The 12,917-nt window shown below is 46.5% G+C and overlaps 1 protein-coding gene across 1 annotated transcript; it reads left to right on the top strand.

Moving 5' to 3' along the window:
* Positions 1 to 298: 298 nt before the first annotated feature.
* On the top strand, positions 299 to 11,585 carry LOC122366358 (probable serine incorporator). The gene is made up of 11 exons (XM_043338537.1): positions 299 to 481; positions 1,202 to 1,366; positions 2,677 to 2,852; positions 3,162 to 3,223; positions 3,430 to 3,539; positions 3,798 to 4,101; positions 4,640 to 4,784; positions 5,224 to 5,300; positions 8,632 to 8,670; positions 9,070 to 9,211; positions 10,338 to 11,585. Exons 1-11 carry the CDS (start codon positions 446 to 448, stop codon positions 10,474 to 10,476), a joined length of 1,395 nt encoding a protein of 464 aa, XP_043194472.1. The 5' UTR covers positions 299 to 445; the 3' UTR covers positions 10,477 to 11,585.
* The last annotated feature ends 1,332 nt before the right edge of the window (positions 11,586 to 12,917 follow it).

The following is a 12,917-nucleotide window of genomic DNA, read 5'->3' on the forward strand; positions in this document are numbered from 1 at the left end:
TTTACAAAATGTTTTAAAGTCAAGCAAAAAGTCCCAAATTTTTGCTTCGTTCAGTAATTGGATCTTTTGAAATATTCTTACATGCTTCTACGATATCCATTTGCATTCTTTTTAATTTCATATATTTATGAATGGGTTTTTAATGATACCCATCACATTTTGAAAGTTTATTTGAATAAAAAAATGGTCTTTGCAGCTGTTGCAAAATATCAGCTGAAAGCATCTATACAATTTACAGAAATGGCGCAGCAGTGACATTTGCACGATCATTGTTTTGTTTTGGCAAGTGGTTTTGGTATTACAAATCGCCGTGCGCAGTGGCTTTAGGCCTGGTCGGAATCGGCTGCTGTGTGTAATGGTGGTGATGGTTGCTTTGCCTGTGCTCGTTTATTACTAAAATCAGTTGGGTGCGAGACATTTCAATCTCTCCCTCTAATCGGCCATCATGGGTGCGGTGCTTGGGCTTTGCACAGCCTCACAGGTAGGTCAAGATTGTTACTGGTAGTGGTAGGTTAGGTATCTGCCCAATAGACAAAGGGAATTAAAGAGAAATATTTGTTTTCGAAGTGTTATGTGGATTAACCCCGCGTTCGATGTCTCTCGGACGACGAAGAAAGAGAAATATTTGTTTTCGAAGTGTTATGTGGATTAACCCCGCGTTCGATGTCTCTCGGACGACGAAGATTCTATGCCGTCCGGCCAATCCCGTCCAAGGTCAGCGGGGGCTCGGCTGCGGTTATGGAACGTGATTGGCCGGACGGCGTAGAATCTTCGCCGTCCGAGAGACATCGAACGCGGGGTAAGTAAGCATAGGATTGACTTTCCAACTCCTGGAGCATTGAACGAATTTGTAAAAAAAAGCTAAAGGGAAAGAATGTGATAATCCAAATAGAATGGAAAATGTGAATTTGAATGCATTTTATGTTTTTATCACAATGTTTTGCAAAAAGTATTTTTATTGAGCCAGCATGCTAATGATGATGGAGACGTGTCATTTTGATTTACGGAACAGAGTTACAGGTGCCTGTTTCAGATAATTTACTGGTAAAAAAAAAATATCAATGGATTTTCTCTGTCAATGCTATGGTTTCTGCATGAGCACATCAATTTTTTTTACATATTGAATGCCTATTTAGTTGGAGCCACATTGGAAAGGCTGAAGGCTGAATTCACTGCTGACTGTGTTACTGATTCTTTTCAGCTGGCCTGCTGCTGTGGCTCTGCGGCATGCAGTCTGTGCTGCTCAGCCTGTCCATCATGTGCCAACTCAACCAGCTCCCGCATCATGTACGCCTTGATGCTTCTGGCAGTCACTGTGCTGTCTTGCATTCTGCTGGCTCCTGGACTTCAGGACACCATGCAAAAGGTGTGTGAACAATCAGGTTCTTTAAACTGGAGAGTATGTTTCTCATGTAGATCTCTTCTTGGGCTTTGATATTTATATTTGATGCACCAATTTCTGCAAATTTGTAATGCTGTTTTTCATTATGCCTTGGGATGATGTGATGTGGTGTAGTTTTTGCGCTGTGTAGTATAACATGCATATGATATGATAAAGTTGCCAAAGCATTAATACAGGTGGGGTGCAGAAACTCAGCATTATGAGTTACAATGATTAGGTACTCATCATACTCACTCACCTAGTCAACTCACATAGCCTTATCTTTTACGTTAAAGTCACTGGTATGACTATATTGTTTGACCATACTTGCTGTGCTTTACTAGCTTAACTGTCACTTGGCTTAACCACTTTTTTATTGTGTTTTTTAGATGTAAAGTAACAGAGAAGGATATAAGGCTAGGCAAGGATAGTTGATACACTATACACGTCCTAAAATCAGAACTGAATTGGGGCTGGGTTTGCACCTTTCACAATAGTCTCTGTACCTACCATGTTTCCAGCTTTATGTCCAATTACTTTGCATGGCATTAGAAAGTCTAGCAGCTTATTATGCTCCCTGTCTCCTCTGCCATTATACATTGTGTACTGAGTGTGAAGTAACAGCTATGAAGCTGCTACTGTGCTTCTGGTATACCTGGCTTAGAATTTTCACCAATAGTTCAAAATTTTCATACTGCTTTGAGCACTGCTTTTTAAGCCTTTGCAAGGCTGTATGTATTTCATGCAAAAAGTTGTTACAATTTTTCCTGATGCCATATGGTTTAGATTGGCAATCTTTGTTTTTGTTTGGCATTTTATTGTATTCTCTGTGAAATATTATACTAGGTGTGGATGAATAGGCTGGACTTTGAGGTAGTCTGGCTGGCATCCATCTATTAGGCTCTTAATGAAGTGTTTTTTTACCAAGCTAGTTTACCAAGTAAGGATATCTTGTGTCAGGTCTTTTTGGCCACAATAAAGTGCTTTGTGCAAATTATAAATAATTTGTTCCTTTTAGCTGTCTTGACTTAAGCCCCAGTATCATTACCTGCTGCAAAATGGATATGAAAATGGAGGTCAGTGCCTAAAAATATCGCATTTAATCTGCGGTGTGTCGAGGCTGTTCACGGCTACCAGAGGTCAACCAAGCACTTGACAGTTTAAGTTGTGATGTTCAAGTGTGTGAAGAATTGTCTTTAAAGGTTTATCTACAAAGCGTATTCTCCAATCTCTCAGAGTGACCACCGTGACCCGTCTACTCGTGACCCGTGACCATCTACTTTCCGCGGCTGCAGGTTCCGTTCTGCAACGACCACGCTCCGGGGGCGGTGAAGCTCGACTGCAGCACGGCCGTCGGCTACATGGCCGTCTACCGGGTCTGCTTCGTCGCCACCCTGTTCTTCAGCCTGATGGCGCTCGTCATGATCAACGTCAAGTCGTCCAAGGACGGCCGAGCCGGTGTACAGAACGGGTGTGTAGGCCGCGGAGGTGGTATTGGAGGGGAGAGGAGAATAGTTGGCAGTCCCACCAGGCCTGGCGAAGGAGAAGGTTGCGGTTGATCTTGTCATTGTTTTATGATGAATGGCTTTATAAAATATGCGGTCCCAAAAACTACAGCCCTTCGTGAAATCCCTACAAAATTATTGAGTAAAGTGGTGGCATTACTACCTAGGTACGTTTTGATTCTACCAAATCACGAACGACTCATGAGCACGCGGTACTTAATCCTCCTGTAACAATAATCGGATGCAATCCCTGCTCACCAGCACATTTTTTGCAGATTTTGGGCCATTAAATACCTACTGCTGATTGGCGGCATCGTCGGCTCGTTCTTCATCCCAGGTTTGTTCAGCATTCGATGTCGACAACAAGTTAGCAATCATCACTTTTTGTTATTCAATACTTGCTCGCGATCAGCTTTGCATCAGGATGTGTTCGACAATGTCAGATGCAAGTCCACAAGCATGCTGAAGAATAAAGCGTTGTTTGATGAGTGCAGGCTCACATTGGTACAGGCTAACACCATGTCCTTGATGCCCCCTGCTCAGCCGGCAGCCTCAACTGGTGGATGTACTTTGGCATGATCGGTGGCTTCATCTTCATCCTGATTCAGCTGGTGCTCATCATAGACTTCGCTCACTCCTGGGCCGACAACTGGGTAGGTACGCCCCTATCCTGGGGAGTGGGCAAAGGCTGTTTGAAGGGTGCTGCCTCGACCTATATGGCTAGATTAGGATCGGCTAGTTGCTCAATGAGAAGCTGTTTAACGAGCATTGCCAGTATTTGCTTCTTCTTGGTCTGTTCTCGCTGTTTAAGTGCTACGTTAGGTACCTATTTTTCTATTGTTTCTCATGTCTCCGTTTATCTCCGTCCGTTCCGCGCGTACCGTGATGTGACCCGCCCTGACCGCCCTCAGGTGTCCCGGTACGAGGAGACCGAGTCCAAGGGCTGGTACTGCGCGCTGCTGTTCTGCACGTTCCTCCAGTACGCGCTGGCCATTACCGCCGTCGGCCTGTTCTTCGCCTTCTACACACGACCGGACGGCTGCGGCACCCACAAGTTCTTCATCAGCTTCAACCTGATCCTCTGCGTGGCGGTCTCGGTGCTGTCGGTGCTGCCGAAGGTGCAGGAGGCACAGCCGCGCTCTGGCCTGCTGCAGTCGGCCGCCGTCACCCTGTACACCATGTACCTGACCTGGAGCGCCATGGCCAACCAGCCCGGTACGGCGCCCCCCCCCCCCCCCCCCGACAGACGGCGAGGGAGGGGATGTGGGGTGGGCGGGGTGGAGTCGGTGTGTGTATAGCGGGGTCGATTATCGCGTGATTTGCCACAGTGACCTTTGCACCCAGCCCTTGTGAATGGGTTGTTTATTTATGTTTGGCGCAAGGCTTCGAGGAAGAGTTGTCCCATGAATATTCCAGGTCGGGCGTAGCGTTTCGCTTTTGCGCTTTTATCAAATATATTTTAAATCAGCGAATAGCGATAATCATTGTCAGGCCAGGAAGTGATTAAGCTGTCCTTTGCCCAGCTGCGTTAGATATGTGTAAATTTTTGTCGTAAATTCCGTACAATTGTACTTTGAGATTCTGTTTTTCTCTGTCAACAGTTTGCCAGTTCTGCCAGGCGATATAGCTTATAGTGCGTCCTATCCCAAAACAACATGAATCACAACTGCTTTTGTCCATCACCCCTGAGTTCGCCCTACCTTTTCGTCTGTGACCTGACCACTCTGCTAACCGCCTCCCATGTGACCCCCAGACGGCAGCTGCAAGCCGCACCTGACCGCAGTGATCTCTGGTGACACCGGCGCCGCCCCGGCTCCCGACCAGCTGCCCGGCTTCGACGCCCAGTCGATCGTCGGCCTGATCATCTGGCTCGTCTGCGTTCTGTACTCCAGCATTCGGTGAGCGTCCGGTCGACGCCGCGCACATCGGGAAGGTGGTGTTTGGACACGTGTGCTCGGCGGATTGAACACAATAGAAGCTATATACTCTGAGAAGAAACGTCATTAGTGTCGCTTCTCAGATGAAAGGGACGTTTTTATTAATGTCAATTCTTCGTTAGCATTTATTTTAGGTACTAGGATTATCAATATGCAATAACAGCATTATTTCGAATAATGTGATCTTGTGTCGTTTTAAACCTGCAGCTGTATCTGCTGTATTTTGCGCTGGCAATTCCCCATTCAAAAGCTGTCATTTTGGATGTTTTCTGACGGCTCAGACAAGTCGTTGCCATCTCCCCCATCTCGCTTTCCCCTCCACCCCACCATTCTCCCTTCCTGTTCCTTTGCTCATGGCTGCTCTTTTGACTGACATTTTCCGCGTCACTGTGTTTCTCAGCACGGCCTCCTCGTCTCAGCACGCCAAGCTGACCGGCTCTGACAAGATTCTGCTCAAGGAGGACACCAAGACACTCGGTAAGACAACCCTCGTACCCCACCTGACCCGACCTGGGCTGAACCCATTGGCGATCAGGGCTGGTGGTATTATTCATCTGGGAAATTTGTGTTACTGCGAGTGCTGCTGCACGTTCATGCTTGATTTCGTTTTTCGTCATTTTTTGGCTTTGTTATACCTATTTATCGCAATACTATTGTCATTTTTGTTTCATGTTTGATTTGGAGTTAACCCTTGCCAAACATGATTCAGTTGCTTCCGATTACTCAGATCAGCAAAAAATCTTTTGTTTCTAAATTGCAACTGGCTAGGCAACTGGATTTCCGAGTTTTTTTTGTAGCTACCTTACGTTGATCTCGTCTTTTTATTTGATTTAATTCCTCGTGATTATCCTTTTCGGATTCTGTGTTGCGTTTCATATTTCACCGGAGACTTTTCCTCACGTTTGTGAACTATTGAGCAATCTGTATACTGTCTCTGCTCTCTGTTAATTGCGTTCTCCGGTAGTGTCTGACGGTAGTGTCGCATAAATAGCCGACCATGAGACCTGCAGCGCTGGTCTTAACACGGCATGTTGGCGCGCTCCATATTCCTGACTCACGAGTCTCACTCTCTGCCTTCTGTTCGGTAACATCTGTCTACGACAACTGTAATCTGTGTTCGTATTTGAAGCCTACAGTCAATAGAAAAGTATGTATAAATAACCTTATGCTCATTCTTTGCACTTTTTTGTTGAAATTGAATAATTAAACAAAATCATTGATATATTTCGGCTTGCGCCATCTTCAGAATGTACAGAAACAATTGTCGACACAAACAAACAAAATTCGATTCCATCAATCAATAAATCGTGCAGCGCTTCAATCAGCTCCTTGATGAGAGAATAATTTCATATATACATGGCTCTCGAAATAACGATGCGCCGTCCATGATATCTACGATACATGTACAATATACAACACACAAGATCAATATACAATATACAAAATAACAACATAGAATCTGCATGAATCATCACATTGTTTGGCGCAGCCTAAATCAACGGCACAATCAGACAGTAGTTGTCACAATCAATTTGTGGATATGTACAATATAGTTATGTGGGGGTGTACGATGGACGCTGCAGAAGTGGCCAGGATGAAGTTTGGGTGTTCAAACATGGTTTTTGGTTCCTTATTTCCACTGATTCGGATATTTTTAAATCAGCGACGTCTTTACACACTCTTTCAATGGAGATTTTGAATGACGATGATGTGATTGTACATGATGGGTGTCTTTGGGTAACGTGATCCCCAAGAGGGGTGTTTTTTGCCTTGTTCTTAGCGTCACGAAAGTGTTCATTGAATCTGTCACGGATGCGCCTTTTTGTTTCGCCAATGTAAATAGTACTTTCATTGTCACAAAGATTACATGTAATTTTGTAGTACATAGACGAGACCCTTGCACGACGAGTCAACGGGGTAGTGCGCTCATGTGGCGTACAGGCACGTATCGCGTGGACCAGTGGGAAAACGGTGGCCAAACACATCGTGAGGTCAGCGCTGGAAAGCCCCCCGTGCCCTGCTGGTGCCAAACGCTGTGCCACATGCGAAGCAGGGCTCCCAGGCCGCTGTCACATCAAAAATGCCGTCTACAAAATTACATGTAATCTTTGTGACAATGAAAGTACTATTTACATTGGCGAAACAAAAAGGCGCATCCGTGACAGATTCAATGAACACTTTCGTGACGCTAAGAACAAGGCAAAAAACACCCCTCTTGGGGATCACGTTACCCAAAGACACCCATCATGTACAATCACATCATCGTCATTCAAAATCTCCATTGAAAGAGTGTGTAAAGACGTCGCTGATTTAAAAATATCCGAATCAGTGGAAATAAGGAACCAAAAACCATGTTTGAACACCCAAACTTCATCCTGGCCACTTCTGCAGCGTCCATCGTACACCCCCACATAACTATATTGTACATATCCACAAATTGATTGTGACAACTACTGTCTGATTGTGCCGTTGATTTAGGCTGCGCCAAACAATGTGATGATTCATGCAGATTCTATGTTGTTATTTTGTATATTGTATATTGATCTTGTGTGTTGTATATTGTACATGTATCGTAGATATCATGGACGGCGCATCGTTATTTCGAGAGCCATGTATATACCAGTATAACGCCTTTTGGGGCGACTAACGGAGCGAGCGAGAGGGTGGGCCTTGCACGTGCGAAATTGCGAGGGGGTACCTCCAACTGACTTGTGCACGGCACCCTACTAACTGGTCTCTAGCGATGTGCCAAATTTGGGCACAATCGGCCCAGTCGTTCTCGAGATCTGGAAGCGGCACCCTGCACGTGCGCACGTGCAAGATGGGTCCCAACTGACTTGTGCACGGCACCCTACTAACCGGTCCCTAACCGTGTACCAAATTTGAGCGCAATCGGTCCAGCCGTTCCCGAGATCTGGAAACGACCCCTGCACGTGCGCACGTGCAGCAGCACCCCAACTCTGGCACATGTATATGCAGTGCCTAGTGGGTGCCTACCTACATGCCAACTTTCAGCGCAATCGGCCAAGTAGTTACCGAGATATTGCAACAATTACAAAACTGACACCTCTTCGTTTTGCACGTGGCACGTGCATAAGGGGTCACCCACATGCATCGGGAATAGTCCAATACTTGGTAGAAGGAATGAAGCTACCCTACAAAAATTACCGCGTGTAAATCGGTCAAGTGGTTGCTGAGATATAAGCCTCGCAAAAGCGTGACCACGGCCGGCCGGCCGGCCGGCCGGCCGGCCGGCCGCTCATACTCAGAAATTTCCGTTAATCTAAGGAAAGACTACGCTCGCTTCGCTCGCTCCGTAATGAAATTATTCTCTCATCAAGGAGCTGATTGAAGCGCTGCACGATTTATTGATTGATGGAATCGAATTTTGTTTGTTTGTGTCGACAATTGTTTCTGTACATTCTGAAGATGGCGCAAGCCGAAATATATCAATGATTTTGTTTAATTATTCAATTTCAACAAAAAAGTGCAAAGAATGAGCATAAGGTTATTTATACATACTTTTCTACTTATGATGATGCTCAAAGATGCCATTGCTCGCCTACAACAACTTGAACAAGATTTTAACCTACAGTCAATGTTGGCGTTCAGTGTTCAGACACGGTCGATGTTTGTTGACGGCTGTATTCTATGTGTCACACACTGTAGATGACCACCGTATTCTGTACTAGTGTTCACACACCGAGGTTGATGACTGTTGTGCCCGTATTTTAGCCAATCAGAGCTAGGTGTGCTGTGTTCTGTGTTTGGACACAGTCGGTAACTGTTGGGTTGCTTTGTGTTTTAGCCAATCCGAGCGATGCCAGCACTCTGGTGGATGCTGAAGGTGAGCTAGTCAAACTATGTTGAGTGATTGTCGTAAAGTAAACATCCAGCACTGAGCTTTCCGATGTGGCGATTTTTCCGGTGCCCACGTGTGACTTATGCTACATCTGGTTACTTCATTGCTAGCTTTTTGTGTATACTATTCGCTTCACGTTTTTTCTCATCGAATGCTGTTCTAGTCATATGGTTTTTGTTTGGCTTTCTTCTGCAAGGGATTCATTTTCGTTCTGATATTTTGTTGTTCATTGCTGTTAAATTATTTTCATTCATTTTTTTATAAGTTACATACATAGTCAGGCATTAACTAGTTAGTTATATAAATTGCTGAGGTTGTTCACCAGATGTCCCGCGATAGTCTCAAACGTCCAGCCCTGGCATCAGTTCGTGTTTTGACCGGCAGGCGGCAGCAGCGGCGCCGAGCGGGAGCGTCCCGGTGTCTGGGACAACGAGGAGGACTCAGTGGCCTACAGCTGGTCCTTCTTCCATCTGATGTTCGCACTGGCCACCCTCTACGTCATGATGACGCTCACCAACTGGTACTCGTGAGTATCATAGTGATGGGAGACGGCGGAAAGTCATAAGCTGGTACTCGTGAGTATCAGGTAGTGGTGGTATACTCTGGAAGTCACCAACTAGTTATACTCGTATCAGATAGTGAGGAGATTTCCACTGCTTCGTTTATTTCCCGTCTGGCATTCCTTTTTCTGACTAGGCGTGCATTCGGCATCCGGATAATCATGGATGAGAGATAATTTTCCGGGATCACTGGGATCATTCGGTGTTTTAAGCTGACACCGTGGACAACGGACATGGCAACGAGTAAAAGAGCCATTAGTAAAGCAAAAGCAATCTAAAAATTTGACTAATTGCTTCGATGGCCCCTGCAACACCAAATTATTACCGGTGGTCCCGGATATTTATCTCTCATTTTCCGGATGCCGAACGCAAGCTAGGAGTGCCTTGACTTGCCCGTGTTGGCATACCTAATGTGTTGGGTTTGGTTTGGATGGAGGGGTTCCTCAAACACTGATCATGTCCTGTTCAGTGGCCATTTTTAGTGTTGTAGAAACAAACGCTCTCGTCTGAATTAAACTTCTCGGATGACGATTGCCCTCTTGCTTTTTCGCTTGATTCCTCAACTTCCTTCATAAGGTTTTAACATTTAAGGCTATTTGTTAGACCAATTGAATATGTCTGAGTTGTACCATTTCGGCGGCAATCCATAGCGCTCTTTAAGTATGGATTCTTCCCTCGTTTTTTTTTATTTACTCTGTTGTGTCTCTCGAAGCTCCCGCCCAATCAGCGCCCCCGGTCGACCCGCCGGCGACCCCACCGTCAGTCCGTGACCGGCCGGGTCGCGTGTGTCACCCGTGTCGGGCTAATGAAATAGACTCTGTACCAGCCCCGCACCCATCCCCGAGCAGGCCGACCGAGGCGCTCGCCCGTAGTTAATCACGCGAGCCTTCAATTTGCTGAGTGGTGTCTGTGCTGCGGCGTCCACAGGAGGAGCGGATCGCTAGCCGTGGCCGGTGGTGGGTGGTGGCGTGCTGCTCATCACTAATTGCCAGGAGGATTAGAGGATCTTTTATTAGGTGGCGTGCGTGGTGTGGACTTAGTTAACTCACTCGTTGGGGGCTGACTTACCTTTGTTGTCTGTTGCTTCCAAAGGCCGAACTCGGACCTGCGCTCGCTCTCCAACAACGCCGCCTCCATGTGGGTGAAGATCATCTCTTCGTGGCTGTGCCTGGCGCTGTACGCCTGGTCGCTGGTGGCGCCGCTCATACTCACCAACCGCGAGTTCAACTGAGCGCAGAGCCGATAGATGGCAGGCAGCGCGGCCAGGGGATGCCGCTCCAACACTCGACCGAGATGGGAGACAGCTCCCTGCGTGGGTAATGTTTAGCTTAGTTGGTGTGTGCAGCTTACTAGTGCTTGACTAAGTGACGGCTAGGTGAGCAGTTATTGGGGCAGTTATTGGACTTTTCTTTTATCGTAAGCTTTGTGCTTCATTGGATAGACGTTTTCTGTAATGTCGATATTACACCAATCGATCTAAGGTCAGGCAATTGCTGAGCTGTCTATCGACTACCAGAGTCATTTATTACACATTGCATCTCGTATAACCAACCCATGAGATATTGGTGTATCCTTGATAAGCCGTTGGAGATTACTAATGTAACTATGTACTCCCAACAGTTGGCTAGTCAGTGTTCGGTTAAATTATTTGTTTGGTTATTTTTCAGTTCAGTATCACTTATCAGCAGCTAACTTATGAGGTGCTCTTTGTCGTGTACTCTTGTTCTAATGCTATCTGTCGTAGGACTTATCGAACGGAGCAGTGATTCCGTTTCACCGCACTATTTTGAGAGGCCTGGTGGTGATCTGATGTGAACTAACCCGTGGCATGGCCTGCCACTTGATGTAGCTTTTGATTTGTGACGTGGCAGGCTATCTTGCCGCCGATGGAATCTTTCATTCTTGTCGCTCACATTGGCCGCATTTAGCCGTCGAGACGAACATTGAGAGTCACCGGTCGCAGTGCCGTCAGTCCGTCTCCCAGCCTGTACTTAGGCAGCGTCGGGCGCCTGCCCACTTTGATTTTCCTGTGATATTCCCGCGCGCTGGCTGTATATTGTAGGCCCCACTGTGCGCTCAGTCCGGTCATAGACAAAGCGACGGCACGGAATCGTCCGTAGCTGCTGACCCGGCGCCCTCAGCGTGGAGGTGCTAAGGTACTCCCTTTAGACGTAGTGTTTGGTGTCCTGCACCGGCGCAGCTCAGACGAATCTTGCGCGGCGTAGTTTAATGCGTTATTGAATGTGAGATGGGAAATTCCCAGTTTCGTTCTTTCGCTTGTGTTGGTTAAGTGTACACCGCATTATGTTGTGGTAATAATATATCTACGAACTCAAAATACGCGTGTTATGGAGAGTTTCGAAGCGAGATGTGCTTTTCGCTGCCGTGGGTCAATGAAGACTCGCACATATTTTATCATGGAAAACACACGCATTATGGTGTAACATTTTCCGATGCATCCTTGGCCTGCAAGTTGCGGTCTGCTCAACCCCGCTGTGCATTCCGTTGAATTCCGTTGAGTTACGATATCGTGGTGAGCGTTTGCGATTGGTTAAGCGAGTGTGTTCGGTGCTTGCGTCAGGTGTCTGGGGAGTATCAGACATTGTAACACAAATAATTTATTCCGAAGCTTAAAAAGCTACACAGTGAAAGGCATCTGAGAAGTTACAGTTGGCATACAGTCGAACACGAGGGTGGCTAGGAAGTCTTACAGTTACAAATGTAAGCACATTATAGATGGAAGGAAGCGAGATATTTTTGGTCGTCAGACAACTAAACACCGCTAGTTTGGTTCCACATGTAAGGCCACCGCTCTCCGAACACTACGAGATTCAGGCACATTGGGTTTCTTGGCCTTATTTGCACCGAAATAACGATCACAATTCAGAAACATCACTGACGCATGGACGAAAATTCCGTCAGACAATGAAAGGTGGCCCTGGTAGAGGTCTTCCGCTGCCGACATACGGACTCGAACGGCTCACCAGCCGACAGTAAACGCTTCTCAGACAGACAAATACATGAGGGTGTTGAACGCGTCGACTTTCGAAGGACCACAAAAAGCTGAAGAGCTTGTTTCGCCACTCCTCGCACCACTTAGCTCTGTGGGCGTCCTTTCGACAGCATTAGCAGTGGCAAGAGAATAGGTACATTTACATACACCATGGGACGGAATATTGGAGACAGAGAGAGAGCGAGTGCCGTAAAACAACGCAGCTGCGACGGACACTTGGCTAACACATGACATTGACATTTGACACACACTCGCACCTACACTGACTGCTACATTTATAAAAAGCGAGGAAGCTCAGATTGCACTCACTGATATTGCATGCATAGAGACGGGGGCGGCACCCCCTTTTTTACAACGACCCTGTTGTTGCCCCAGAGGTGACTACAACATTGTATTTGTATAAGGTACCTTCTTCCAAACCACCAGCATGTCTTTCGTTTCAGGCCACCCTGCTAAATGGCATAAAAAAGTCGAGCACATTGTTTTGTAGATGAAGCCTGATGTGGTGGTTCTTGGTCGGGTGTAAGACGTCGGATAGGTACCGCCCCCGTGCGGCACACCGATAAGCTGCTGAATATAAAATATAAATACAGTGGTTCATGGTTGGACTATCAGACACTCCTCGGTTTGGAACCGCCATGTTTTGATGGTTTGTTATC

The sequence above is a fragment of the Amphibalanus amphitrite genome, unplaced genomic scaffold (assembly GCF_019059575.1).
Source record: "Amphibalanus amphitrite isolate SeventyFive unplaced genomic scaffold, NRLGWU_Aamphi_draft 000029F_arrow, whole genome shotgun sequence".
Taxonomy (NCBI): Eukaryota; Metazoa; Arthropoda; class Thecostraca; order Balanomorpha; family Balanidae; genus Amphibalanus; species Amphibalanus amphitrite.

Bases quoted from the DNA above. Each gene is read 5' to 3' on its own strand.
- LOC122366358 (XM_043338537.1), top strand. From the start codon at position 446: ATGGGTGCGGTGCTTGGGCTTTGCACAGCCTCACAG. The intron at 3,224-3,429 runs GTTTGTTCAGCA...CCCCCTGCTCAG, and splicing joins CGGCTCGTTCTTCATCCCAG to CCGGCAGCCTCAACTGGTGG. The intron at 4,102-4,639 runs GTACGGCGCCCC...TGTGACCCCCAG, and splicing joins CGCCATGGCCAACCAGCCCG to ACGGCAGCTGCAAGCCGCAC.